The sequence below is a fragment of the Chironomus tepperi genome, unplaced genomic scaffold (genome assembly GCF_022539635.2).
Source record: "Chironomus tepperi strain 1889 unplaced genomic scaffold, CSIRO-AGI_Ctep_v1 contig_217, whole genome shotgun sequence".
In the NCBI taxonomy this organism is placed as follows: domain Eukaryota; kingdom Metazoa; phylum Arthropoda; class Insecta; order Diptera; family Chironomidae; genus Chironomus; species Chironomus tepperi.
Genome location: NW_027226339.1, coordinates 2,875,362 through 2,903,316, shown reverse-complemented (window position 1 = coordinate 2,903,316; position 27,955 = coordinate 2,875,362). Strand labels below are relative to the sequence as shown.

The following is a 27,955-nucleotide window of genomic DNA, read 5'->3' as shown; positions in this document are numbered from 1 at the left end:
CCCAATTTTATAAAACTCCCTTCGAAGTATGGCTGCCTAACTTAGCAACGTTAGAACCAGCATCAATTGGGACATTAACGTTTAACTAGTAATAACCATTATTGCCCAATCAGGATGCCTTCATCCCAGTGAGTCCTAATAATTCCTTTAGATTATCAAACGATCCCCTCAGTTATCACAACATATGTAGCTAAGCATCTGTAGACTGCTATTAAAATTTTTGTAATTTAAAGGAAAATATTTTTGTTTGTCACTAAAAATACACGTTAATGTTTTTATTAAAGCTTTTATATGACGCAGTAATTAAATTTTTTTACAAGCTTTTTACCTAGTGACAGCACCTGTATACACATGCAATATATCATACCCTTGAGCATTAAATTGTTTTTATTTAGAAAGTTTGCAGCCTCTAAATCAGTGCTGGTCAACATTTTTTTGTGCTACGGCACACTTAATTACTTACTTCTGCTGACTATACAGATTAAATGTGATCCATGGACTCCCTTAGTTTGCGTCTGAAGCTGACTTTATCGCTGAGCACAGCTTGCAAATTGCCGATCCCAAGTGCATTACTATCTTTATCGACTTGATCTTCTATCATTTTAAGATTGTATTAATTAACCTAAAGCTTACAGTTCTTGGGGCGCCACTATGAAAAAATCAAATCGCTTGCCTTCTATAAAATTATTAACATTCAAGGCATTCTATAAAGACAACTTGTCTAAATGAAGAATATGAAAACTATCTCGAAGAGCAAGATGTGGCAAATTACTTCCAAAATAGCAATCAGTTGAAATCAGCCGTTTCATAATTTTGGAACGGCTTGTCGACAATGTTTTAAAAAAGAGGCCCAATGATATCATGCTGCTCAAGTAACTGATTAAAACGATCTTTAATTCTCCAAAAAATACTCAAAAAACTTAATCACAGCAACGGAACAGCTTTAATCTCTTAAATTGATGAAATCAACTACATTTCCATACAGAACAGGAAATCAGGTGCAAATAATCATAAATTATGCAAATTCATACAAATAATTTCCAATTGGACATCACATGCCAACAATAGGAATACAAAGAATGTCCATCATATTTCTCAGAAGGCCAAAATCACTGCTGTTTCATATCCCTTCCTCTCATTTACAGTATTATTATTGCGAAATAAAAAAAAATGAAGAATCTTCCAACATAAAGCCTTAAAAAGGCTCAAAAGCATAAAGACACATAAAAAGTGTTGAGTAATTTTTATTAGGAAAATAATGAAAAGAATTATTTGGTAACGATAATGATGATGAAAATTATGGAACCCTCATTTTGAGCATTTTTATTGAATGGCAAGTGAGTAACAAGAAAAGGAGTAAAAGTTTTTTTTGAGGACATTCCAACCGATTGCCTTTTCTTAAATGTTTCATAATTACAACTCTATTCAAAAGGCGGAGAAAAATTTTCATCTATAAGAGATTTATAGAAATCGCTTTTTGCACTATGGGGCAAAATGAAAAAAAAAGGGACATTCACTTTGTTTTTTGGACTTTTTCGAATTACATCTAGCTTAGAGACAACTTGTCTAAATGAAGAAGAAAATGTATGAAAACTATCTCGAAGGTCGATTTCCCCCATACGCATACTAGTTTAAAGTACTTACTTTCTAGTTTTCAAAACCGTGATGTGGCAAATTACTTTGAAAATAGCAATCAGTTGAAATCAGCCGTTTCATAATTTTGGAAGTTTTTGCTTGTCGACAACGTTCCAAAAAAGAGGCTTGAATGATATCATGCTGCTCTAGAAGATGATTAAAGCAAAACGGACCCTGTTTGTAGATGAAAAGCTTTAATTCTCGAAAAATGCTCAAAAAAAAACCCAAAAAATCTCATTTTGTAATTACAGGAACGGAACAGCTTTAATCTCTTAAATTGATGAAATCAACTACATTTCCATACAGAACAGGAAATCAGGTGCAAATAATCATAAATTATGCAAATTCATACAAATAATTTCCAATTGGACATCACATGCCAACAATAGGAATACAAAGAATGTCCATCATATTTCTCAGATGTGGCCTACCTAAGGCCAAAATCACTGCTGTTTCATATCCAATTCCTCTCATAAAAATACAGTATTATTATTACCTATGAAATAAAAAAAATGAAGAATCTCCCAACATAAAGGTAGTTTTAGAAATGACTTTTTTGAAAATTAAAAAGGCTCAAAAGCATAAAGACACATAAAAAGTGTTGAGTAATTTTTATTAGGAAAATAATGAAAAGAATTATTTGGTAACGATAATGATGATGAAAATTATGGAACCCTCATTTTGAGCATTTTTATTGAATGGCAAGTGAGTAACAAGAAAAGGAGTAAAAGTTTTTTTTGAGGACATTCCAACCGATTGCCTTTTCTTAAATGTTTCATAATTACAACTCTATTCAAAAGGCGGAGAAAAATTTTCATCTATAAGAGATTTATAGAAATCGCTTTTTGTATCCCGAGTGGCACATGATGACGATGACGTTGTAAAAGCAGCAATCATCACGTTTTACCGCCAAAATAACACAAATGAAGAAAAACTCCGCCATGAATGACTTATTCATCGCCGTTAGGTCAAATGGTGTTAAGGTCGCATGGTCATATGGTGTTAAGGTCACATGATCATATATTGTTAAGGTCATGTAGTCATATGGTGTTAAGGTCATGAGGCTAAATGTTGCTAAGGTCATATAAAAAAATAGATAAAAGTCATATGGTGTTATGGTCATATGGTCATATGGTGTTAAGGTCATGTAGTCATATAGTGTTATGGTCATATGGTCACATGATGTTAAAGTCTTAAAAGCTCAGTGAGTCTTCTTAATTTTTGTCGCTCAGAAACATAATGTGTCGCACATGTCACTCATGTTGCTCATGTTGCTCGGGCATTGTACGTTCCTTACATAATAAATTAGAAATTATTAACCTTTATTCATGAGAAAGCGATTTTCGTGAACTTTCTTTTCTTTCCATCCATCAGCCACAAGGTTATTAATTCGTTACGTTAAACATAGGAACAAAACAAAATAAAAAGAGAGAAATAGGAAGTAGAAGGTGCAAAATGGAGTAGTCTATGTAATTAAATGTTAACAGTAGTCATGCTGCTTTCACGCCTTAAAAACAAATGAAAAGGGTATAAGAGGAAAATTACGAGTAGGCTTAAAAGACGGGAAAAAGATTGGAGAAAAAAGTCGGGAATGAGTTCGAAAGTGCTAGAAACTAATAATATAAACTGCTAAGGAGCATCATTAAAAAGATTTAAACTTTTTCTGAGAAAAAAAGCTGCAATTAAGCAGAAAAAAGGTTGTTTAATAATGAACAACAATTCTTATTTCCTTCACATTTTTCTTCCATTCTCCCCGTCAAAGGAGCAAGGTACTTGAGCTGTATGTTTGTGTACATTATAATGCTATTTATTTCATTATTTCTTACCTTTCTTATTCTTCTGTTTTATGCAAGGTATTATAACTTTACAAAATATATAATTAGTGGTACTTTACATACGAATTATAAAATTAAGTTTTGTAATTAAAGTAAATGAATTTTTGAGTGAGACAGGAATCAAAGGAATTGTGTACACAAAGAGACATGCATTAATGAAGTGGATCTTTATCCCAAAATTATGTAGATAGCTCGAATTATCCTAAATTTTGTGATTTTATTCCTTTTAAAAATATCATTTTATCCAGTTTGCTACACATTAAGAAATCCAAGCAAATAGCACGTGCGTAATCCGGAAGGAAAATTGAGTTTGGGGGTCAAAATTCCTTTCAGGTTCGTTCTGACAATATTGTTGACAATATTCGTACTGACAATTGAAAGACAATCTTGCAGCTGTTGTCTCTATTTTTCCCTCTACGCCTCGAATTCTTATAACGTTCCTTAATTCCAGAGCTTGAATTCGAGTCGAATCGATTTGATTTTTAAAACGACTTCGAGTAGGCTCAAGTCGAGATAATTTTATCGAGTCAAGTAGAGCCGACTTCAACCATGTCTACTTCGAGCTCTGCTTAATTCACATTCTCGAAAGACACAGTAGTGGCTTCATCTGGTTCATTAAGCTGTCGAAGTATCTAAAAACTTCCGAAAAGGGCATATTTGGATATTCCAGGATTTGAACTCAAGATTTTTGGATTTGCCATACCAAATTTGAGCCAAGCACTTTTCCCAATTTGACCAGCAAGGCGCTTAACTGCTTAACTCACGACTTTCAGTTAAAATTTGACCAAGCATTTTAATTTGACCAGCAAACTTAACTCTATATATCCTCAATCCTGCAAACCCAGACATCAATTCTAAAGCTATAGCCATTAAATTCCCTTCAAGTTAACTACCCCAACATTTTCAATATAATTCGTCCGTAAAAATTCAGTTCAGCACAAAAAAAAAAATGAATGTGTAGAATGGAAAAAAATATAAATTGAAATATCATAGCTGTAATGATTCACTAGAATGATATATGAGAACGTGTATCTTACATCTCTACCTTTTATTTATGTTGAGTTTATTGCGGAAAATAAATAAACAATGTTATTAATTTGCATTATATTTTCTTCAATATTTTCCTTCATTTCGCTTCCGTTTTTGTTGCTTCTTCTTCCATAGTAACTCCTTAAGATCATTAATGACTCCCATAAATCATGCCAAGCGAAAATCTTATTATAAAATTATTTACTTGTTGTATGGCTTTTTTGGGCTGCAGGCAAAAAATTCATTTTTAGTGCCGAAAAACAGCCTTCATTATGGCCACATTTAAACAAACAAAAAAACAATATTTTTTGTGCATGAAAAATAAACTTTTTCACATAAATCAGTTATGTTCCGACATTCTGCAATAGCAAAGTGGAGTCTTTTGCCTTTATTCTCATGCATCGTTGAGTGATGGAGCTTTCAGCTCTTAAAATGAAATTAATTTTTTTTTTGAAAATTGACAGTGTGATTTATATGTTTGAAACATCTCGTTCCTTACATTCAGCTTTCAAAATTTATTTATTTTCTTTCTTTGACAATATGTGGCAGAGGTGTGGCACCATATATGGAGTGTAAAATACCTTGACATCATCATGCTCGATACCACTTCATGCAAAATAGAGATTTGTCACTTAAGATTCTTATGAAGTTTTCTTGACATCGTCAATTTAACGAATATGTTGTTGAGTAAAAGTTTCGTGGGTTTTGTTGGAAGGAGATTCTGTTAATAGCTTTTTAATGGCTTATCAATGGTAGTGCATTAGTAAAAGGATAGAGAAAATGTATAATTTATATATGCCATATTGCCATACAGTCGAATAAGCTAGAATACCTCAAAGATAGGAGCAAGCTACTGATAACCGTAGGACCAATCGTGGGTTCGAATCCCACTAGGGATTAGCTATCGAAATTGCACTTTTTCTGTCAGATCTGATTCAAATTTCATATTGTACAATAGATAAGTACAAAATAACACTTTGCTCCGGTATTGCACCATATACTGAAACTTGATTATTCACAAGAATACAAACCTTCAAACCAGAACCAAAAGTTGACACATTTGAAGTCAACTTGACTCGATAGACTCAAATGTTGACTCGATTCATCTTGGGGCTCTGTTCCAAACCAATTTAAAGTCTATGCTCGCTTGGCCTTCTTACTTAATGTAATAATGTTCCTATGTGGAGCCTTAATGACAATCAAAGGCTTTCCATTTGACTTTGTGGTCGGCTGTTTTTCCTAGTTTGTGAATTGACCTTCTAGTGACACTTCATATCATTTAGTGGAAATATGTCTACGTTACTAATTTCTAGAATTCAGCCAGGAGCTCTAGAATTCCCTTTAAAGCATTTTAGATGCATAGGTCTGCAGATTTTGGCCGTATATTATAGTTCGTTCAAGGCTGCAGAACAGCGATTTTGCTCTGCAGTTCTACAATTTCGGACGAACCCAACTAATTTCAAATGAATTTTCATTAAGCTAGTTTTGAATAAAAATAGTCTGTACCCTCATCTTCGGAAGAAACACGGCATACAAAAAACAAAAAATTCGGTCCCTGATTAAAATGAGTCTAGCCTAAGTCGGGCTTAGGCCATACTCACTTCAAGCAGGGATCAGATTTTTCTATTCCGTGTGCATTCTGTATTTGACATTCCCACAACAACACCCCTGACATATAGATCCACATAAATATATGAACGAGTAGAACGTGAAGTTTGCGTATGTGGAAAATGAAAAAAAAAAAAAAGTTGTTTTTATTCAAAAAACGTGTTTTTGAGATATATTTTACTTAACAGCATATAAAACCATATTTATTACATAAAATAGAAATAATTTTTGAGAGCGGGCAACAAACCAGTGAAAAATTAGTGCCCATTATAATGAAAATTTATGATTTAAAGGAATAATTTGTTAGCTTACATTTATTTGTATTTTAAAATGAGCTTTTCATTATTATTTATGACATTTTAATAAAAGCCATTGTTCAGTAATAACAAAATAATAACAGTTGCTGCATTAAAGTGTAATTTACATAACCCAGCATGTAAAATTGGGTAGATTTTCGCATACGTATCAGCAAATTGTTTTCTCAACAAATCCATATGACAATATTTATCAGAAAAGAATATTGTGACAGCTACACTCACTTCCCAATGCTTGCAAATTGTGTAATAAAAGGACTTATGCAAATCTGATATGATATCTGTGTACATACATATGAAAATGTATACGATTTAGCTTACTTTACAAATTTTTCGCAAATTCCATTGAATACAATCGTATATATGTATGATTTAAATTAATACTCTTTTCATATCCTCTTTTTATCTTATCGCTAAAAAGCATCAATCGCAATTCAATTGAAAGGCAGCTTAAAGTCATTAAATAAAATGTAAAAAAGTCATACAAATGTGATAATGATTTGAAAAGCATTTTTCACGTTATATTTATTTATAGAGATTTTTATCATGTTTTGGGGATATGCATGAATGATCTGGAAATTACTTTTTTTTTGGAGGGTTGTTGTTGTTGTTGAAAATGGTGAATGTTTTTTACAAACTTCCGGGTGGAACAGGGTTTGTCGATTTAATGTCTACCATTCTATGACTTTTTATAGGGAGTTTATAACTAGACATACTTACTTACTTACTTTGCTGGCAATATAAATCAATTTTGATATACATATGATCTCCCTAAATTATCGCCTAAAACTAAACTTATCACTAGATATCAATGCAATACCATGTAACAACTAATTCAAGGTGCAATCCAAGCGACACAAAGTAGGCAAAAGTAGTCATAATCCTCAAAGCAATTTCGAACAAATTTGTGAGCAAAATAGACTGGAAATTACACTTAATTGCAAGGCAATGATCGGATTTTGACAATTTTTCCTACAATTTCGTACAGAAAATTGAGAGTTTTTGGGCGGAAAAAATATTTTTGACCAGAACTTGAAGCAGAATTCCTCTATTTTCTCGCAGAAATCCTTATCGGTCATTGTCTCAGGTTACAAAGAAGACTAATACTATTCAAAATTAGAAAATGACGAATAATCAAAGTCTAAATCTATAGTCTCGGTTCTTATTAAAAACTAATATAATAAGAATACATTTATCTTCAATCTACAGATTATGACTGTTATGAATAGAATAAAAAGCTGACCAAACATCATCAAAAGGAACGTGACATGACAAGAAGTCCAGAATTGTTGAAGCTCAAAAAGGAAAGTTTCAGAGATGAGATTAGCTTTTTCATCAAAAAAAATCATAATATTTGAATTTCAAAGTCCAAGTTTAATTAGATTCTCGTCTATCGATTTAATTACAAATTTATTCCCAATTAAATTTCCTTTTTTTACCCCAAAAATTAATGAAAATTTATTTATGCTTTTTTTTTAAATTAATTTTTCATCATCACAGTAAACTGCGTGCAATAAAATTAATTTTTCATGAAAATTAATGACATTCAAGGCCCACAAATTTATATTGAATGACTTGTTTCGAGCTATTTTTACAAACAATTCAGCATAAACAATTAGAAGCTTCAAATTAGTACAGACAAATGACCTCTATAATTGAATGTAACTTTTCACGGACTGACTCTCGTTACAGACTTATGGACTGCTGCATAATATTATTTAAATGCTGAATATTTCCTTTTTTGAATGCCGAGAGTGGAAAGTCTCAGAATATGCTGAAATAAATTCATTTTTCTAGACTTAGATTTCTTATTAAGTCATTATGCCATTTCACATTTAATGTAAGCATTAGTTGATACATATTTTTTTTTGGTATTACTTCTTCTTTGGTCCCTAGTTGAAATAATTTTCTAAGAAAAATTCATTACGATTTGTATGACATTGAGGAATTGGAGCAGAAAGAAGTAAATGATTTAAGGTTTGAAAAATGCCTTAATGTATTTCAATTTAAAAAAAATCTCGAATTGGATTTTTTTTTCTTCAACTTGATAGAGAGGCGTTTACTAGGAATTGAGGGGAAGATGCTTGAATTATATGGAAACTTTTTTTGTGATTTTAAATTGATTCTTTTCAAAGTTTGATCATAAATTAGGGACGATGAGTAATTTAGAGAAGTTATTTGGAAATCTTGAGAATCAGACATCGTCAAGAGCTCAAGTTTCAAGTATTTGCTCTGTGCCATCGAGTATTTCTAGTATTGAAGCATACAACGATCTTTAAACACTTAAATTAATGATTTTTCACAATTTTTATTTCATAAACAAAAACACGTGCTTTTTAAGTTCAAATTTCAAACTTATAGTGGTCTATACAGTTTATAGAGGGATTAGAACAAAACCTTTGTTTTCACTAATATCAGCTTGTTGTCTTCAAACTACAAAATGAAGTTGTGGTGCCGCGTTTCCGCTGCATATGATTTGAAAAAGGACAAGTGAAAAAGTTTCTCCAGCCAAGTCTCAAACTTATGACCGCTTGGTCAGGCTCACAATAATTAGACATCTAAATACAAAGCCATTCCGCTACCGAGCCACTTCGAATCACTTTATAAAATCTATATTATAAACACCCAATTCCTTTGCTGATACAAGAACGGAAGCTATGTGAAGCCATTCTGTAAAGCCGTGTGAAGCCGAAAATTGAGGGTTATCAGGGGGAATCGAGGTGTAATGTGATGCCACGTGAAGCTATGTGAAGCCGAAAATTCTGAAGATGGGCGGCACGGGCGCTCATGATACTCTAGTATTCAAACTCCATCACATTTCAGACAACTTAAATATCCCAAGACCAATTCTCTCCAAAAATTTGCATTTTGAATCAATTGACAGATAAGATTTCATGTGGATATGTTACTCATTTGTACAAAATTATTGAATATTCTATCGTCAATCATACATGATAAAATTGTGTATGAAATCCAACAAGCACAAAACAATTCATCAAATTTGTTAGACAATAAATTCTGAGAAGTTTTATCAATTGACATCAAATATAGATCACAATATGATTTATAATACCCAAATCACATGTGTCTATTGCTGATTGGAATTTATGTCTGTCCGAAGATAAAGTTTGTGAAGAAATTTTCTCTATTTTTGCAGCCCGGATTAGTCTGTGCTTGAAAATCTTATCACAGATTAAATAATCTATAATTAAATCACATCTAAGCTTATAACTATTTCAGACCTAACCTCAAAAATCAATATTATGGTAAACTAATTAAGTTTCTTTTGGCATTGAAATAGTTCCTCAAACTTTTCCATCGCATGAAAAAAAAATCACCAAAATTTTTCTTCTTAATCAAAAGTTTCGTCAGAGACATTCATACTTCCGATTCCGCATTTGGCTTGTAGTCTTGACTTGTGTTTGAAAAATTTAAAAGGAAGTGAACTTGAAAGAAAAGAATTTCGAGTCAACGACAAAATTTTCAATAAAAATAAATGGCATAGAACAACAAAAGGCGCCACAAAACTCTGCGAATCTCAATAATCTTTCTTATCGTATTTCTCTATGTTCCTATTAAAGTAACTGATATCACTAGATAATGAAATAATTTCCTAAAATTCTAAATGAAAATTGCCCTGAGATAAGACCGGAGGAAATTTAATTATGTTTGCAGTGTTGGTAATCAGGAAATTACAGCATGGAGCTTTCAAAGGCTCTGTAAAAGCTCTATTACTTACTTACTTGCTTATAAATAATGCCTATAACAAATTTTAACTAGGTACATTGCAGGGTACATCAGGTCTTATGACATACTCGTGCCTTTTCAATGTGCAGAGCTTGCAAATTTTTCGGATCCCACTATAATCTGTAGGTCTAAAGGATGTGGCACAACAGATTTAAATCGAAGTGCCTCCAGCTCATAAGGTTGGGCTCTTCAAGCATTATACTAACTTGCTTACTTCCTTGGCTGTGGCGCACGAAGCAAATGGAAGCCGACTCTTCCACATGAATGCCTCAAGCAGGCAAGCCGCCTGTTTAATGATAAAAGCGGAGCTTCATAACTTCATAACTTTGGCGGAGCTTCAAAAGCTGAGTTGTGGATCCTTCTTCATTAGTTTTGCTTAGATTAAGCAGATAAGATTGTAACTACGTTAAATTATTTTTATGAACTTGAAATTGAAGTCAGCAAGACAAACTTGAAAAATAATCTTCAGAACTCAAATCTTACCAAGTCCAAACTACATCACATTTTTAAGTGTCCATCCAAACTACAACCAAATATTCTCAACACATTTCAGTCTAGATCGAACAAATTTTATCTTAGTAAACATATTTTTAAATTCTCAGACAGGTTAAATGTTAAAAGATTCTTTCTTATCCTTTCTTATCTGGGACATAATACAATAGAATTGGGAAAAAGACAAGCACAAGCAATAGAAAAGAATTTGGCTATCCCGAAAAACACGACGTAGAAAAGACAAATGATTCGGTTCAGGCTGACAAGACATTGGCCTTGGGTTAGATTATGTGAAAGAATAATAAAAATAGAATAAGTCCAAAATTTAGAGAATCTGGTCTAAGTCCAGAGTCAAGAATAAGTCCGCATCTTTTTCTACGGCATGTTTCTTCCAAAATTCAGGCTTTAATACGGAGATTATTTCCATTTACTATAAGCAAATGTAGCTATTACGAATCCTATTGCATGTTCGTTGCTCGGGTACTTCTGGGACTAGTGTTCATTCGTAAAATAAATTCTTCTTACCGAAGTTCGAAATCGACTTGAATTTTGTCAGATTTTGTAAGAAAAATTGAATTTGAATCAACTTATACAGGCAGTATACTTAGAACCAAGTGGGAGCCAATTAGCGAAAATAGCCGGATTTGACAAGTAGCAGCCACTTGGCCACTTGTGGCTGTTTTTCCTTAATGGCTCCCACTTGGTTCTAAGTATACATCCACCTTGTCGCCATGGTAGCAACATTTCAATAAGTTCCGATCTGATTGATTTCACACAGAATTTAAGTCGATTAAGAATTTCAATCTAAACTAGATACCAGAGCTCAAAGCCGACTTAGTTTTTGTATGAAAAAGGCGACTCAAGTCAATTTCATACAAAATCCAAGTCAACTTCGAGCTCTGACCAATAATTAACAAAATAACAAGCCACTAACAACACTGTTATATTCAATTTAGGTGCAACATACCCGTAAGGAAGGAACAAGCCGTAACAAAAGGAAAGTAAATAGAACTCTCAAAACCAACAAATAAAAGAAAAATGTAAATTGATGCAGAAAATAAGAGAAAAAGAATGAATGAAAGTGAAAGTGAACAATGATGAAGCTACAAAGTTGAAGCTATAAAAAGGAATAAAATTCCCAGAATAATTCCACAAAGAAACAACGAAAGTGAAAAAAAAAGTTCAAAAAGAAGGAAGTAAAGCCTAAAATAATAAGAAGAAGCTATTGTAGTTTAATGAAATCTACAATGTCCTAGACAAATACCGAGTTAAAGCAGGCAGGACAATAAAAAAAGAAAAAGTTTAAAAAAATTAGTAAAAATGAAGGAAAAGTTAATTAAAAATGTGACGTCTTTAACGCTTTTGTGGAATTAAATACAGTAAAAAAGAAGAAGAAGTAAAGCACATAATGTAAAAAGATGGAATGAAATAAAATTATGAGATAGACTGAACCCATAATCACATTTTGTGTGATGAAAAAGTTTTGTGAAAAAAAAAATCCAGCAATTAGCAAATTGATTTTTTTTTCTCTATTTCTATATACATCTCGAGTGCATGAATCTCTCACAGTAGCGTCTACAGTAAGTGGTATATGAGGAAGTGGGAGACGACGAGAAGAGCTCAGAAAACATGCAATGGTATTCATTGAATACAATTTGGATGATTGCGATAACAATAGAGCTGACGTCACAATCAGAAATTCTCATTATTCGTCATGGACGCTCTCGTTCTCGACACTCGTCAGAAAAAGAGCATATTCGATGGGGATTAAAAGCACTTGATAATCAAACGATCATAGAGAATCGTGATACATTAGTTGAAAGTAAAGAGCAAAATGAGGCAAATGGTGAAGTAAATGTCGTTAGCTTCTATGAGCATAATGGCACTTTAAGTCAAACTAATGAATTTAATGGATCAATTGGTAGCTATGAAATTAACTATACGTTTGGTCCATCATCAAGAGTTGGAAATTATGGAAACAGCGGAAATGATGAACGGGGTAACAAAAAGAGGCATTTTGATTGGCAATATCATTCCCAAGTATTGCATGAACAGATGCAAACGACAACTGAAATGTCACCAAAACGTTATCATACGTCGAAGAAAAGTTTATCAAATGTGCCATCGGCAGCAGCACCATCGTCATCTGCTTTATACAATGTGAGTCAAGGAAAACGAAGAAATGGTAAAAGAAAGGAATTTATGACCAATATAAAAAGCACAGTGAATAAAGGAATTCAATATTTGAAAGCTCATGAAAATTTAGACGAAGTTGAAATTGAAATAAATGATTACAATACAAGACATAATCGTGATGATATGAAACGTACAGAAATGACAAAAAATATGCCAAAAGTCGACATGGTTGCTGTGAAAAGTAATAAAATGAGATCCCAATCGATTGACAAAACAAAGGCGGATAAAAGCGAGTCCATGCATTATAAACAACAAGAGAAAGAACAGCAACAGCAACAGCAGCAGCAGCATAAGCATCATTCGCCTAAACAAATCAAAATAAATGGAAATGGCAACAAGGATTTTAGTATTGTTACGATAACGTCTTCGGAATTGAATGGTAAAGGAGGAGGAATGAATAATAAGAACAACATAAACCCAACAATAACTACACAACAAAAGTTTAAGAAAAGCAGCATAAATGAAAAGCAAATAACCCAACGGCACGCAGCTTCAAAGCACATAAAGATTCATCAAGCTCATAATGAAATAGATATGAATATAAAGTCTAATTTAGCTGATATCTTTTATGTACCGACATCAACGAAAGACTATCCAACATACAACAATGATGAACAAATGTTAAGCGATGAGCCAGCTGGCAATGTTGGCAATAAAATGGATATAAAAGAAAGTCTAATGGAAAAATCTAATCAACATAATCAAACGAAAAATGATGCAAATCAAAAACATGATATAAAGAATTCTACTGTTGCTTCACATCCCAGCATCAATTCAACTTTAGGAGTTAAAACAAAAGCAAAACAGAATGCAACACATGCTAATGGATTTAATAATAAAAATACCACCATGCATACAGATAAGGCAAATAAAAGTAGCATTAAAGACTTTAATTCGAGTGCTGGCATGACTCACGAATTGCCAACAAATGAAAAGCATGAAGCTAGTGTACAGCATTTAGTAACTGATGAGATAAATAATGATGAACAACAGAACGAAGATTTCATCAATTCAATTGGCATACAGAATGACGATAGCAGTAATGAGAATACAATCGATTTTGATAGTGAATTTGATGAAAGTACGAATCCCAATAATGTCTTCCATGAGGAGGACCTGGATTTAAGTGATTTAGATGAAACGAGTCGTAATAATCGTAAAAATTTAATGCGCGGTCGTGATGTCGTCACTCGTTTCTTACAAATTGTTGAAAGTCAGCATATGCTTGGTAATAATTGTACTGCTGGTACAGCACTTAATTTAGGTGAAGGTGTTGTCGATCGATACGCACAAGATCGTTTTCGTGTTGAAGCTGAAGTGGCTGTTAATCGTGCAAACATGCTGACTAGGTAAGTTAATCTATTTTAATTTTAGTCAGACAATAATATACATTTGGTGACATACTCATAATCCCCTCTGTTAAGCTCTTTCTTTTCGGTCCATAATTGACATCGATTCGGATCTATGAAAAAACAAAAGAAAAAGACATTAATAGGAAACAAAAAGGAAGGAATAAGTTTTTGTCGCCCTTTTTTTTGTTGTCTCCCTTTAATTTTCTATAACAAACTTTGTTTTTCCTTCTTCTCAGTCTGAAACATCCACTTTCTTTTCAAATCATGTCTAATGTTTATTTGTACCTTATATTATTTGATGAGAATTGTATAAGTCCATTGATTTTCTTTCTCCTCGTCGTCTCTCACTTCATGACGAGTTTTCGAAATTATTTTATGAATTTGTCGAAAAATTGGGTAGGAGACGTTTGTAAAGCACGTCTGATGAGGAAATGAATTTTAGATTATCTACGTGTAAAAGAGTCATTCATAAAGCATATCTATTAGAATATTGAATTTAAAATTATTTCCGAGAGGATTCTTGGAAAGCACATGGCGCAGAAATTGTGTAACATCCGGTCATAGGCTGACTTGACTTTGGCATGAGTCTGGTTTTCATCGGAAATGGACCATAGTCACTCTGGTTTGTAGACGGATTTTCTGTGATTTCTAATAGCAACTCAGGCTACGATTAATCCATCTACTATTATACTTGACATACCGTGACAAGTTTTCTCCTAGACAGAAGATCAACTAATCACAGCCTGCATTACTCAAGAAATTCAATTCAACTTCAAGTTCGCTTGAAGACTTTTCCATTGAATATGTCTCATTGCTAGGTAAACAAGCATATGCTAGCATCCTAAAATTAAATTTTATGTAATCCTGTGATCAATTAAATACATTTGAATTCCGGGATTAAAAACGTTAGTTTTGTTAGAGGATCTTGTGTACAAATATTGAGATTAATTTCATTCGATTAAGTACATTGCAGTTCTATTCCGCATTCACATGTCTTTGCAATGTCCATCACTTTTATTGATTCAGATTTCATTATGCAATGTGGTTTTAAAGTATGCAGTACAAATAGCATCTCATACAAATTGAATCGCAGATCCTTACAGGCAAAGAGACCGGTTTTAAGTACCGTAGTGGCATTCATGTAGCATAAAAGCTTACCATTTGCCTGTTCGGGAGAGCCTTTAGCTTAAAATACAAAATCCTTTACACATAATTACCAGATTTTTCAAAAACGACCGTTAATTTTTTTCAAAAACATATTATTTGTCGTAAAAATTCCAATTTTTTGACCGTTACTTTTATTTTTCTTCGTAACGGAAATTTGTATTTTAAAATAAATTGAGTTCGAAATATTCGAATTTTTTTGACAATGTAATGTCGAAAAACTCGAATTTGAGATGGACACATTCTGATAATTATAATTACAAAGGAACCTAACACGACATCATTTGTGAACGATTCTATAAGCCTAAGCAAAAAAGGTACAAAAGAACGAATTGCGAATTTTCAATCGAATATCTCCAAAGCAATAATCAAGAAAAAGAAGAGATAAAAGTTACAGCGTAAGGACAAATATTCGATTCATTTTATATCCTTTAATGGATTACAAAAAAAAAATTGAGACTTTTGTCGAATTTCTAACAAGAAAATCCCGCAAATTTATTTACGGACAACCCGAAGCACAGTGGGAGGAATAACATAATATGAGAGAATCTGCACAAAATACTTAACATTCTTTCCTAACATAACTTTGTTAATAAACTTTTTTTCCTCTGCTTGCTTGCTCCTCCTCACAGCTGTCTCCATCTCTTTTCCACGAACTAATTCGATTCTCATTGTACGTACATTCTGAATATTTTCTCCTTTCTTAACAAGTGCTTTAAAAATAAGAACTTTTTTTTTCTCAGTTTCGAGAGCAAATAATCTTTTAAAAGATTTTTATTGTCAGATAAGAATGAAAAGTGGCCTAAAATTTATGCCTTTTAATGATGCAATAAAACTTTTTCCTCAAATTCATATTTTTTACCCACCCAACCCTCAACTTTCTTTTTTTTTGTTATCGTCTTCATGACTTATACATACTCTATCTCTCCATCTCGTCTATTATACTCTATCTCTCTTATGATGCTAACAGCTCTTTGCACAAAAGAGAAATTGATATTATTTTGACAAGTAGGAAATGAACTAGACGTCTATGGAGAAGAATTGATTTGAAAATTTTTCTGAAGTGTTAAGCTGGATATGATGTTACTTGCTTACTTCTGTGGTTTACTAGATACTTTCCCGAAGTCTCAGTTCATCTTTCTGAGTTTATATTTCAGATTTAAGAATCTATACTATTACATCGTTGGTTATACAGATCAACTGTGATTCATGACCTCCCAAAGGTATTGCCTGAAGCTCCATACCAATACTATCCCGATCGACAACTTCTTTTTATGATTATTTTAACATACTAGCTGTTATCCAGCTATCAAACTCTAACTATTGCCTAGGCTAGGTATAATAGTATCCAGTCTACAAAAATTAAGACATTATTTGAAGATAACAGTCAACATTCTGCTTAAGTATTTGAATGGTATCCTTGTTGACTGTTACTTATTTGAGCCTAGATATCATTATGTTGATATCGGAAAGTTGCATATTTGCCGCATACAAGTCACAGAAACAGGTTATGTGAAGAATTTATCAAGCGTACATAAGGGGAAAAGCACTTAGATGAAAAAGGTTCAATTTCTGTACAGAAATATGAGTCGAAATCAATCGTAACATCACCATAGAGGCACCTCAGAGACAATGTGGTTCTGCTTGAATTCCTGTAGCTATCAAATATACAGAACCTATTGTTAAAGTTTCTAGTGTCTCTTTATACTCCATTTACATCACAAATCATCAAAATTTGACCACAATATGGTGTTAGTACTAAATTAAGCATTCGATTCCAGCAATCATACCACTTAAGTCATGAAGTCATGAAGACTAATTCAAAATGAAACTATAACCATCTCAATAATCATAGAACTCCCAAATTTACTATAAGAAGCATATTGTCTAACCATCAAAATGTCACGTAAAAAATCAGTGACATACATGCTTTCAAAATTCAGCACCCTTACTCGGGAAAAATGCTCCTAAAAAGTGGGATATCAAAAGAAGAAAAAAAAAATCTTCTAAAATCTTTTGTGACAAATTGCGGACGGAAAAATTTTAGACATTCAATTTATATGTATATACATCTATTCTTCTCTCCCTTTTTTTTATCCTACATTTTTACCTACAAAAGGAATGAAATTTCCTTCAACCATACAGTAAGAAAAAGATAGGAAGAAAAGTTTTTCATAAATGTAGAGAAAATTGACAAAGAACTTTACTTTTTTTTTTTGTGGGATTAATGTAACTTTAGTTTGAGACCAAAGCCACATCCTTGAGTCTGTCCATAGATATTATGGTTGAGATAACTTTTCTTTTCTCCATAAAAAAAGTGAAGAGTAATTTTTGTGTGGAGAAGTACTTGTCAATTTGCTTTCTTTCACTCGTTTATAATAATGGATGATGTAGAAAAAAATATATAAGTAGAGCAAAAAAAAAAGTTTTAAGAATGCTTAGTGAAGGAATTCTCTCATATTCATTCTTTCTGCATAAATATGAAATGAATAGCTTGAAATTGAATTGTGATGACGACAGACTAAAGAAAAAGTCATATCCCGAGAAAAAGAATATGTATATTATTTGAACATATGTCAAGCTTGTAGATACAAATACATTGAATTAGGGTTGGATCTAGGATTGAATTGATTTTTGGAAGTAACTTTAGATTTACTTACTTACTTATTTACTGTAACCAAAGTATTTTATGGACCTTAAATTACAGCAAAATGCTTTATATCTGGCTTTGTTACTGGACACAACTGTGAAGACGCCTACACTGGATTCCAGACTCCAAAAGTCATGCCAACTCTATTCGCACAACATGTCACCTAGTTTGTGCAAATTCCACACGTTGCGCTGCCATTCTTTCATCACTGTTCTTTACCATAGCTTTTGGAGCTCCCTCTTGATTTATTCCTCATTAATTGAAAAGATTTTTTTGCAAACTAAGAAGTGAATTTTTCATATCCATTTAGAAATTAAAAAGAAAACTTACCCATTCGTTTCCTTATAACAAGCTTCAAATTTCATTCGATTTCGTAATCATCCTCTACAATTCCTTAGTCATAGTTCTTTCTGGATCTTTAAATTCAAACTAAAACTCTTTGACGACATTGAAAATCCCATTGAAAAATATTGAATCAATAAATTTTCTTTATCTTTGTGTTTTCCTTCCATATGTTTACTCTTTTCTTCTTTGTTTAGTTTCTCTGTCCTTAGATTTCCTTTCTCAGAAGCATTTATCTTTCAATATAATTAAAATCACTTGGAAAATCGTAAAAAAATGCTTTGTTTTGCAAACTGTACGAATTAAACTATCCGATCGACTTGAAGTTGACTTAAAACTTGACGAAATAATTTTTAAAATTGTAATGACCGTTAAGGTATTCTTTGACTGTTAATTCTTTGGTTTTTGCATAAAATTGATGAATGAAGTAATTAAATTGTAAATTTTGCCATCAATTAAGTATAAACCCCATTTAAAGTCCTCTGGTAGCAGTTTAATACTTCCTTTGAGTAATTTTCAAGATGCTAACTTCAAGTTTGGTCTGAAAATTCAAATAATGTCATTTTGAATCCTTTTACCCCAACAGGCAATGATCATACTCATCTATTTGAACGTGCTTATGAGTATCCTCATGAGATTCCTAGTCTGTTCGGGATATTTTCAAATCCATGCTTTTTGTCAATTTGAATCCTTTTGCTACTCAATGTATGAGATTCCGAAGAAAATAAAGCTCTGGGCAATACTAGATTTATGAATCGAAAATCAGAACTTGAATTATAGTGAAAGTCAATATCCAAAAGAGAGACAAGGACTGTCTTCCAACAGCAAAAAGTCAACAAAATAATGTCAATTCCTAATCCAAAATACATCCCTGAATCTATACACATTCTTAGTAAATTCTCATGAGCTTAACGGAGGAAATGAAATGTAAATAAAGCTTGATATGCGTATAGAAAAATGATAGCATAAAGATATGTCACAAAAAATTTTCCTAAACATTACTTTACATGCACACATACTCCCTATTTCTATCCACATGTATATATACCAACTTTTTTCCTTTATTTTTCCACACAATTTTATTTATTTTTCCCTTTTTTCTCATTCAATTCATTTTTAGAATTTTTAAAATGTCACCAGCTGTGCAAAAGGACATTAATTTACTTCATGCCTCCGTTCTCTCAATGGTGGAATTTGATGAAGATATTTTTGCTGCAGGTTTGTTTGATTTTTGTATTTTTTTAGCCTCTGTTTCTCATTGTCTAATCCAGTGATGGACAACCTGTGTGCCGCAGCACATTAGTGTGTGAACCTTATAACGTGTATGGTTTTGGTCGAGGCATGCTCTCATGAACCATACACTTTGTACGGTTCTGGTCGACGCATATCATCAAAGTGTGCCACATCACACAGGTTACCCACCACTGGTCTAATCCTTGATTAAATGGATGATGGCGAGCGAGAACGAGATGTATATAAACTATATGAATCCTTTCAGGTCATTGTTTCGATGAGAACCAAAATCCACTCAAAAAAGGTCTATTCTGTCCATTTGCGCATCGTTTACCACCACCCGAAATTGCGAGTTTAGCAAAGGATTTAGCAAATGAGTATCATTACCTCGGTAATACATCAGAATGGTTTTTCCTTGCACGTAAAAATGCGGAAAAGGTGATTGCAAAGAACGAGCAGTACATAAAAGGTAAAAAAAAATTGAAATTCTCTTTTTTGTATTTGATTGCGTATGGAATGAGCCAAATCGTATTGTTATCATTTGTATCATAAATTTTCTATACACATCACACATCTATTCGTGTTTATAAGGATAAAGACTCATAAACAAAGGTTCACAATATACAAAAAAAAAATGTCAGAACCAAAACAACAGCAGCATCATGTATGAAATCCCTCCTTTTTTTTCTATAAACATACAGAAAAAATATAAGCTTTAAATAAATTTATGATATGGTGGTGTTAACGTATATCTTTATACATGAATAATAGCTTATATATTCAGTAACCGAGCAATATTTCATCAATCACACGACTTTATTCATGTGACGTTCAATGGGTAATTTGAGATAGACATCAATACATTCATATACGCAGACATTTATGAAAAATTTATGAGATTGAACGTTTTTAGTCCAAAGCCGTGTTTATGATTCATGTCAATGCCCGAGCGAGAATGAAATGAAGTAGACTATGAACTCGAAAGGAAGCTCACAATAGCTCAAAGTTCCGTTGTTGGGTCTTCTTCATTTTGTGTCACTTGAGATTCAAGCTCATCGTTTGTGTCGCTCAAGACCCGAACTCTTCGTTTGTTACGCTCGAGACCCAAACTCATCGTTTGTGTCGCTCGAAACTCGAACTCGTAGTATGCATCGCTCGAAACCCGAACTCATCGTTTGTGTCGCTCAAGACCCGAACTCCTCGTTTGTTACGCTCGAGACCCGAACTCATCGTTAGTGTCGTTCAAAATCCGAACTTTTCGTTTGTTACGCTCTAGATCTGAACTCATTGTTTGTGTTGCTAGAAACCCAAACTCTACGTTTGTATCGCTCGAGACCCGAGCTCATCATTCATGGCGATCAAGACCCGAACTCATTGTTTGTGTCGCTCGAAACTCGAGCTATTTGTTTGTGTCGCTCGATACTCGAGCTATTCGTTTGTGCTGCTCGAGACTCAAACACTTTGTTCGAGTCGCTCGTGAATGCCACTTGAATATTGCATGAATGACTTCCAATCAGTAATGATAAAAGAGCTTTAGTGAAGCCGAAAAAGCTCCGTAGTAGAGCTTATTTCATTCGTGTCGCTCGGGATTGCTCCAAGATATGGCCTTCATGTAGCATTCAAATGGTTCAAGCACATGAATCTTGCATCTTCACTTATGTCTCTCGGGACATTGCGGAGAAAAGAGAGATTTAGGTTTAATATGAAAATGAATTAGTAACGAAGGAAAAATAGATGCAAGTTTAGCACCACAATAAGGAATAACGACAAACAAAAGGATTTCTTTTTCCGCTTATTTAGCATCATCCGTTCCTTCATTATTTTTATAGCTTAAAATTTCATGTTGGCTTATCTATAAACTCCCATATGCATATTCATGTAACAGACTTCCTAAATATGGATTTATTCTTTTATTTAAGACTTTCCTAAAAAATAATATCATTTTCGTCTATTCCTCTTCTTCCTATTCTTCGTCATCAGTTCTCTTTCTTGTCACAAGACATGCTATGAAAAACAGAAACTTTTTCCTCTTATCTAAATATTCATATTTATTTGTATGTATTGTTGCGGAAGGATATAAACACAGAAAAGTATTTTTTTGAGCATTTAGTCCATATGTGACATGATGCCAACGACTAAAGTGGAGGAAGCACACGACTCGTTAATACATGTAATATTTTACAATCATGCTGAGCACATGTTATTTAGGTCAAACTATTCTAAAAGAGCAATTGCTTACATTATTTAGCTTTCAGTACTTTTTTGCTTGCTCATTCATGTCTCACTGTGTTTAAAAAGGATGCAATCATCAGCAACAACTAAATATGAACAAAAAAAAAACTTTGTAATGTGCATGCATGGAATTTTCTTTTGAACATAAATCTGTTCCTACCTACAAAAAAGATGAAAAAAAAATCGACGACGACAACGGTGAATGAGAAACTGTTAAAAGACACAAAAAAGCAGCAAGTTTTATTATTTTTTTTTTTTGTGTCTGCCTTATGAAGAATAGATGGGAAAAGTAGCAGCGGAAACAATTCAGACGTAGATGATATTTAATATAACTTAAGCCAATTTAATAGACATTTGCATTAATATTGTCGTATGATGAATTTATAGCTGCACTAGAGCGATAATGGAATACATGCTGAGAGGATTAGTTTAATTTTCTTAAAAAAATATTTTTTTTTACAAAGAATTTACGTCATTTGCAACATATTGAACATTGCTTCATACAAGTTGGTTTTGGAAATTTTTGGTTGTATAATTGACTATTTCTAGCCTGATTTTGTACAGAACTGTCATTGTACAGATGAGATGTTTTGGGAAAGACTCTTACAAGGCTACCCTAAGACATTTTTTAAGAGCTATTTCTGACCCCAAAATCTCCCTTCCCCTGAATACGTCCTGGACTTTAAATCTTTAACGAACGCATTCTGGCATATAACTCGTTCAGTGGTCAATATTGCAATATCAAGTGATATCAAGAGTAGTAATGCACTTGACCTTTGTTTGGCTTCGAAGTCAAACTTATCCTTTCTCCCCTTTCTAAATATCCCCATAAAGCTTGCGTGAATGACCAGTGAAATAAGTAAGAAAGTATTGAATTTTGGAAAGGAATCAAACTCATGACCTCACAAATGAGAAGTATATACATTTCCAGTCTGTTGACCAACCGCTTGACCGCATATGCTCTCTTACATTTGGCATAATTTCTTTAATTTCATTCTTCTGTGACAGTTACATTATCCATTGAAGTTACAGGACTTCTCATTAATGTAAAGTAATTAAGTTTTCTGAATCAAAGCCAAATATCTGAAACTTCTCAACAATGAGATCAGGAATAAAACTGACTTCCATTTAAACTTATAATATAATCCCCATAGAGACTTCAACTCACATGGAGTGTGTGAATTTCTGCTCATCATGCTTGAGAGAAGGGATTGTAACCTAATTGACAATATTTGTATGACCTGAATGTAATTTTCATAGTTGATTGTCACTAAAACTGGATATTTGGGTAAGCAGCAGAAGCAGCCATAAGAGTCAATAACAGAGACTTATTCAACCGCTTTATTAACGTCTTACAAATCATAGTGGATCAATCATCATCTAAAGAAGTCTTGCAGTACATCAACTGACATTTATGTCTATAAGATTAAAAAAAATATTAAGATTTCATTACTTTGGCTCCCATACCTTGCTTCAATTCCTCCCAAACAATCAAAAACATATTTATCACATCTTTTTCCTTTTTCCTATAGCTTATCATTCGTATTCCAACGATTCCGAGCGTCATGCAACGGAAATATTATCCGTAAAATATGAAGATGGAAGATGGTCGAAGCCTTACTTTGATTGTGGTATGTATGTAGGGAGTAAAATTAAGAAACACATTAGAGTCAATAAAATAAAACTACATTTCCATTATACATGTTTTATCTGCCTTTATCGTACAAATAAATTTCATACACATTTAATCTTTATACTTAATCTTTACAATGCAGGTGGTGGTAATATCTGGATGTTAACGTATACAGTTCCATTTTTTGGCTACGAAAATGGCACATATTTTTTCAAGTAAGATAAATAACTACACTCTTTTTATTTTCATTTATTTTGTGCCAACATATCTTTTGAATTACTACCCAAATGCCATTATCGGTTTAAGCTTTTCATTTCTATTTCTATTATCAGCAAATATTTAGAATGAATTGACTTTTATTATACATATTCAGACCGTGCTTAACGTGGAGGATATGTGACAGTTTGGAAAAGAAATAATAATATTATTGATAATATGTTGACAGCTTTTTTAAATGGCATTAGTGATAATACAATTTGATCAAAATTTGATTTGATGGAAATAATCGGGGATTGATCAGGGACGTATTTTTGAAGTTATTGCAGATGGAAGGCTATTATGCAAAAAAAATTACTAGAGGGGCCTCCGGACTTACTTTTCTGAATTTTTATTAAAAACCATTGGAAGGTGGGTCCAATGCTCCCCCACTGGTTACTCCCCTGCCTTCATGTTGTATAAAAAAATTTCGCATAGTCTCGGTTTCAACGGATTTTCTACATCTTGACAAACCTCGAGACCAAAGCCAAGACTTTCGAGCCTGGGACCCTAACCCTTAGTATGAATAAATGATTTTAGCCGAGTATCCCGTTTGACAAACATTGAAATGATGTCACTCCGTCGATATCTCGGCATTATACTTAGAACTCAGAAGTAGCCACATAACAAACTTGAAGGATTCCTTGAGAATCTGATGTAGTGAGTTTAAGGTTTGAAATAAATTGCGGATCTATAAATATTCAGGTTTATTGTTTTTAGCTAAATCATTTAGTTGTAACTTGGTTCTAAGTATACTGCTCGTCGTCATAGTTGCATCATTTTGAAGCATACCAATCAGAAATCAATTAGTGTTGCTCAAAGTGACACAAGTATTACATCCCTTAATCTAATTTCAATATTAGCGCAAATTTACAGAAATGAAAATTAGACTGCAATTTTAATCGTGACTTCTTAAAAAAGTGACAACAGATTCAATTTTAGACATAATTACTTACTTACGTCGCTGGTCTTACATATCAATGTTGATCGCACAAGAGTCATCTGAAGCTGGCTTAATCGCTAGCATCCACTTACAAATTTCCAATACCAATCGTAATACTATCTCAATTGATAGCTTCCTTACAATAAAATTAAGACCAATGACATCAAGACTCAAAACCAGTCGCAAAAAATTAAACTTGAGCTCCTTACTCAAGCGGCATGCTGTATTAAATTCAATTTTACGTCAACAAAACGAATCATTAGCAGTTATTAAAGTGCCTTACATCATGCTCCTCATTTTAAAATAAATTTTTCAGTATCTTCATCCATTTTCATTCTATATCTCTTTATACTCAAGATGCAATAGGTCTCATTTCACTTATCTCCCTTGGTATTTCACTGCCATGAATGCCAATGCACAGTTCAAGTCATCAACTTTCTTGCGCGTATTCAAAAACATTGCATACAAAATTTTTTCCATCGCTTCCATTTCTAATAAAATTCTGAATAGCATCAAAATTTGCTAATTAATAATTCAAAAGTCTCTTAGCATACATTCATTTAGCGTACGCAGTGCCTTACAATGTTGACATTGTAGAAGTAATCCACTAGGCATATACGATGTCATTTCTAATGGCACAAATTGAGTACGGTTTGAATATGACCTATGATTCTATAGATTTATTTCCTTTTATTAAGCTCCTCGCATTTTCTCGTATTTATCGAGGAGGCAGCAAAAAAAAAGGCAATATTCAATAGAAGCCAATAAGCGAAATAATTCGATTAAAGGCTTGCGAAATAATAAAATTAAATCTCATGCACACCAAACTTTTTTTTTTTCGGTTCCACACTCCATCTCTCTTTTTCACACTCAATCAGACTAAAAAGTCCAAAAAAAGCTTGAAATTGAATCAGCGCGGCACCATTAACTGAGATACAGCTTTAAACAAACAATTTCTAAACTTTTTGTTCGTTCGCATCTTTTTATTGAAAAAAATGCAAAGTTCTCGGAAATAAGTAGTTGAGGCGCTTTTTTATGATTATTGAATTTTCGGATCTCGATAAAGGAAGATGTACATGTACGATAAAAATTCTGATCGTTCTATAAATGCTTTTAAATTGTATTATACCTTTCAATACATGACTGTAGACTATTACTTTAAGCCTACAGCAATTTTTAAGATTGTTACGTGAGGTTTTGTATTGTAAGAGGAAATGAGGTTGTGACAGTTATAGCAGTGGATGTGAAATTGTATTTTTAAGGGACTATCCCATAACAGGCAAAGAGACCGCTTTTAGGTACCTTAAAGGTCTTTTTGTTATATAAAAGCATACTCTTTGCATGTTAAGGATCGTTAGGTAGAGAGCTCAGAAGCTTATTAAGGATTCAGAGGTCTTAAAGGACAAGGGACAGCTTAGTCTTAGTAAAGGGGCAGTGATAATTAGGAGCCATCAGAGGCAATTATGGACATGTTGCTTAATACATAAAACAGTCATTCCCTAATAGCAAAAGTCGGTTGATTGTTCAAAAATCCAGTCCTAGGTTGGTATAATTCTGACTTGGTGTCGAACTCGATAAAAATCCGAATAGTGCAAATCGGCTTATTGACCATATATGATGCCGTTTCAATGCCGATGTGATTTTGACTTAATGTCGGGCTCAAATTAAATTTGAAAAGTGCTAATCGGTAAATCGTCCATAGTGCCAGGTCCATGTCGATGTGAATTTATTGACTTTCGGTTTCAATTCAGTGCCAGATTTCGGAATAATTTACCATGTGCTCTTCGGGTTCAAACATAAATCTTGTTTATGGACCTCATTCTGGCTTCTAGAAGAGCTCAAAAAGTCGATTTTGTACAAAATTTGTACCTCTGCCAGAGGCTTTACCAAAATACACTATTGAAGACAGTGTCATATGAAATCGAAAGACCTAATAGAGAGGAATTTCGAGATTTTTTTGTAGGACTCGACCTATTCTTAAAAGACAAAGAGACCGCTTTTAGGTACCGTAGTGGTATTTTGTATCAAAAAAGCACGTTCTATGTCTGTTAGGGTATAGATTTCTATTTTTATCGAATCCACATTCAGTCTAACGGTTCTCAATACTGAGACCAAGACTTCCCAGTTTCGGTCTCGAGCTTGGTCGAAACCTTTAGGAAATTTCCTTATATTCGCGACCCCGGACTTGAGAATTTGCAATACTTCGAAAAACCTTAATCCAGACACACCAGTCTGCAGTAAACTCTAATTTTCTTGACAAAAAATGTAAAGCTATCGCCTTCAAAATCTTCAACTACGTCCATTGCATTCCTGAACATCACATGAATAGCTTTGAAGAACCATTACATTTACATGACATTGATATATACTTGATAGCCCATAGAAGTCTTATAGACGCAGAAATATTTTCCCCTGGCAATAACAATGAACATTGAGTCCAATCTATCAAGTCATTTTCTTTGTTTTGCAAATTTTTCAAATGAGAGATACCAGAATCTGTCTATAGCTTGTTGTACAATATTCCCATAGGAACATAAACTGAATGGCATTTTTTCCATCGACATTGACTATGTGGGTTGTGATCCCAGATGGTTGCTAAGCTTATGACAACAACAAAGAAAAGTGATTTCCACTTTTCGAGATGAAAATTGAACAGACCAAAATGAGAGCACAAATGTTTTCCATCTGAAATAAAAAAAACATCCATCCCCTAAAAAAAAATTGAATTATATACCGCTGAAATACAGCATAAAAAACGAGAAAATCACGAGAGATGAAAAGAAGACCAATTGTGGCATTTGATAAAAAAATATAATTTAATATGAAAAGATCTCACTCTATACAGCACGAGATTTAAAATATCGAAAATATTCAGCATTTTTATGCTGCAAATTGAACTTATCCACTTTTTTCACAAAATTTATTCAATAAAAAATTGTAGAATTGAAATAAAAAAAAATGTTTTTTTTATTCCACTTATCAATAGAGGAACATCAGGCATCGATATAGATTTACGTAGAGTCGATATTGATCAATGCCCTCAAAAAAATACAGGCGCTCAACAGCCATTGAATATATTTGCCGGAACTGATAAATGCAAACAAAGAACGACTGAGGTAAAATAAAAAAAAGTCGATTTTTATTATTTTTTGATGTGTGCCCGAGTGACACAGATGAGGAAGGCTCAGACATGGCTTTTTTGAAGCTCTTATTGACATTGAATAGAAGTTGCCTACATGTGGAACTCATTCCTACGCTCATGGATGCAGATTTTATTTAGGATTGATAGAAGAGC

At 33.0% G+C, this 27,955-nt stretch overlaps 1 protein-coding gene across 2 annotated transcripts in view; it reads left to right on the top strand.

The window, feature by feature from the left end:
• The window catches only part of LOC139090249 (uncharacterized), an 81,058-nt gene that overhangs the window by 7,883 nt on the left and 45,220 nt on the right, over window positions 1-27,955 (top strand). For both annotated transcript variants that reach the window (XM_070639994.1, XM_070639995.1), the window contains exons 2-7: window positions 11,617-14,205; window positions 19,485-19,582; window positions 19,863-20,066; window positions 23,362-23,460; window positions 23,605-23,677; window positions 27,647-27,776. In XM_070639994.1, the coding sequence (XP_070496095.1) occupies window positions 12,290-14,205; window positions 19,485-19,582; window positions 19,863-20,066; window positions 23,362-23,460; window positions 23,605-23,677; window positions 27,647-27,776 (2,520 nt within the window). In that variant the 5' untranslated portion in view covers window positions 11,617-12,289. The remainder of the gene's footprint in view (window positions 1-11,616; window positions 14,206-19,484; window positions 19,583-19,862; window positions 20,067-23,361; window positions 23,461-23,604; window positions 23,678-27,646; window positions 27,777-27,955) is intronic.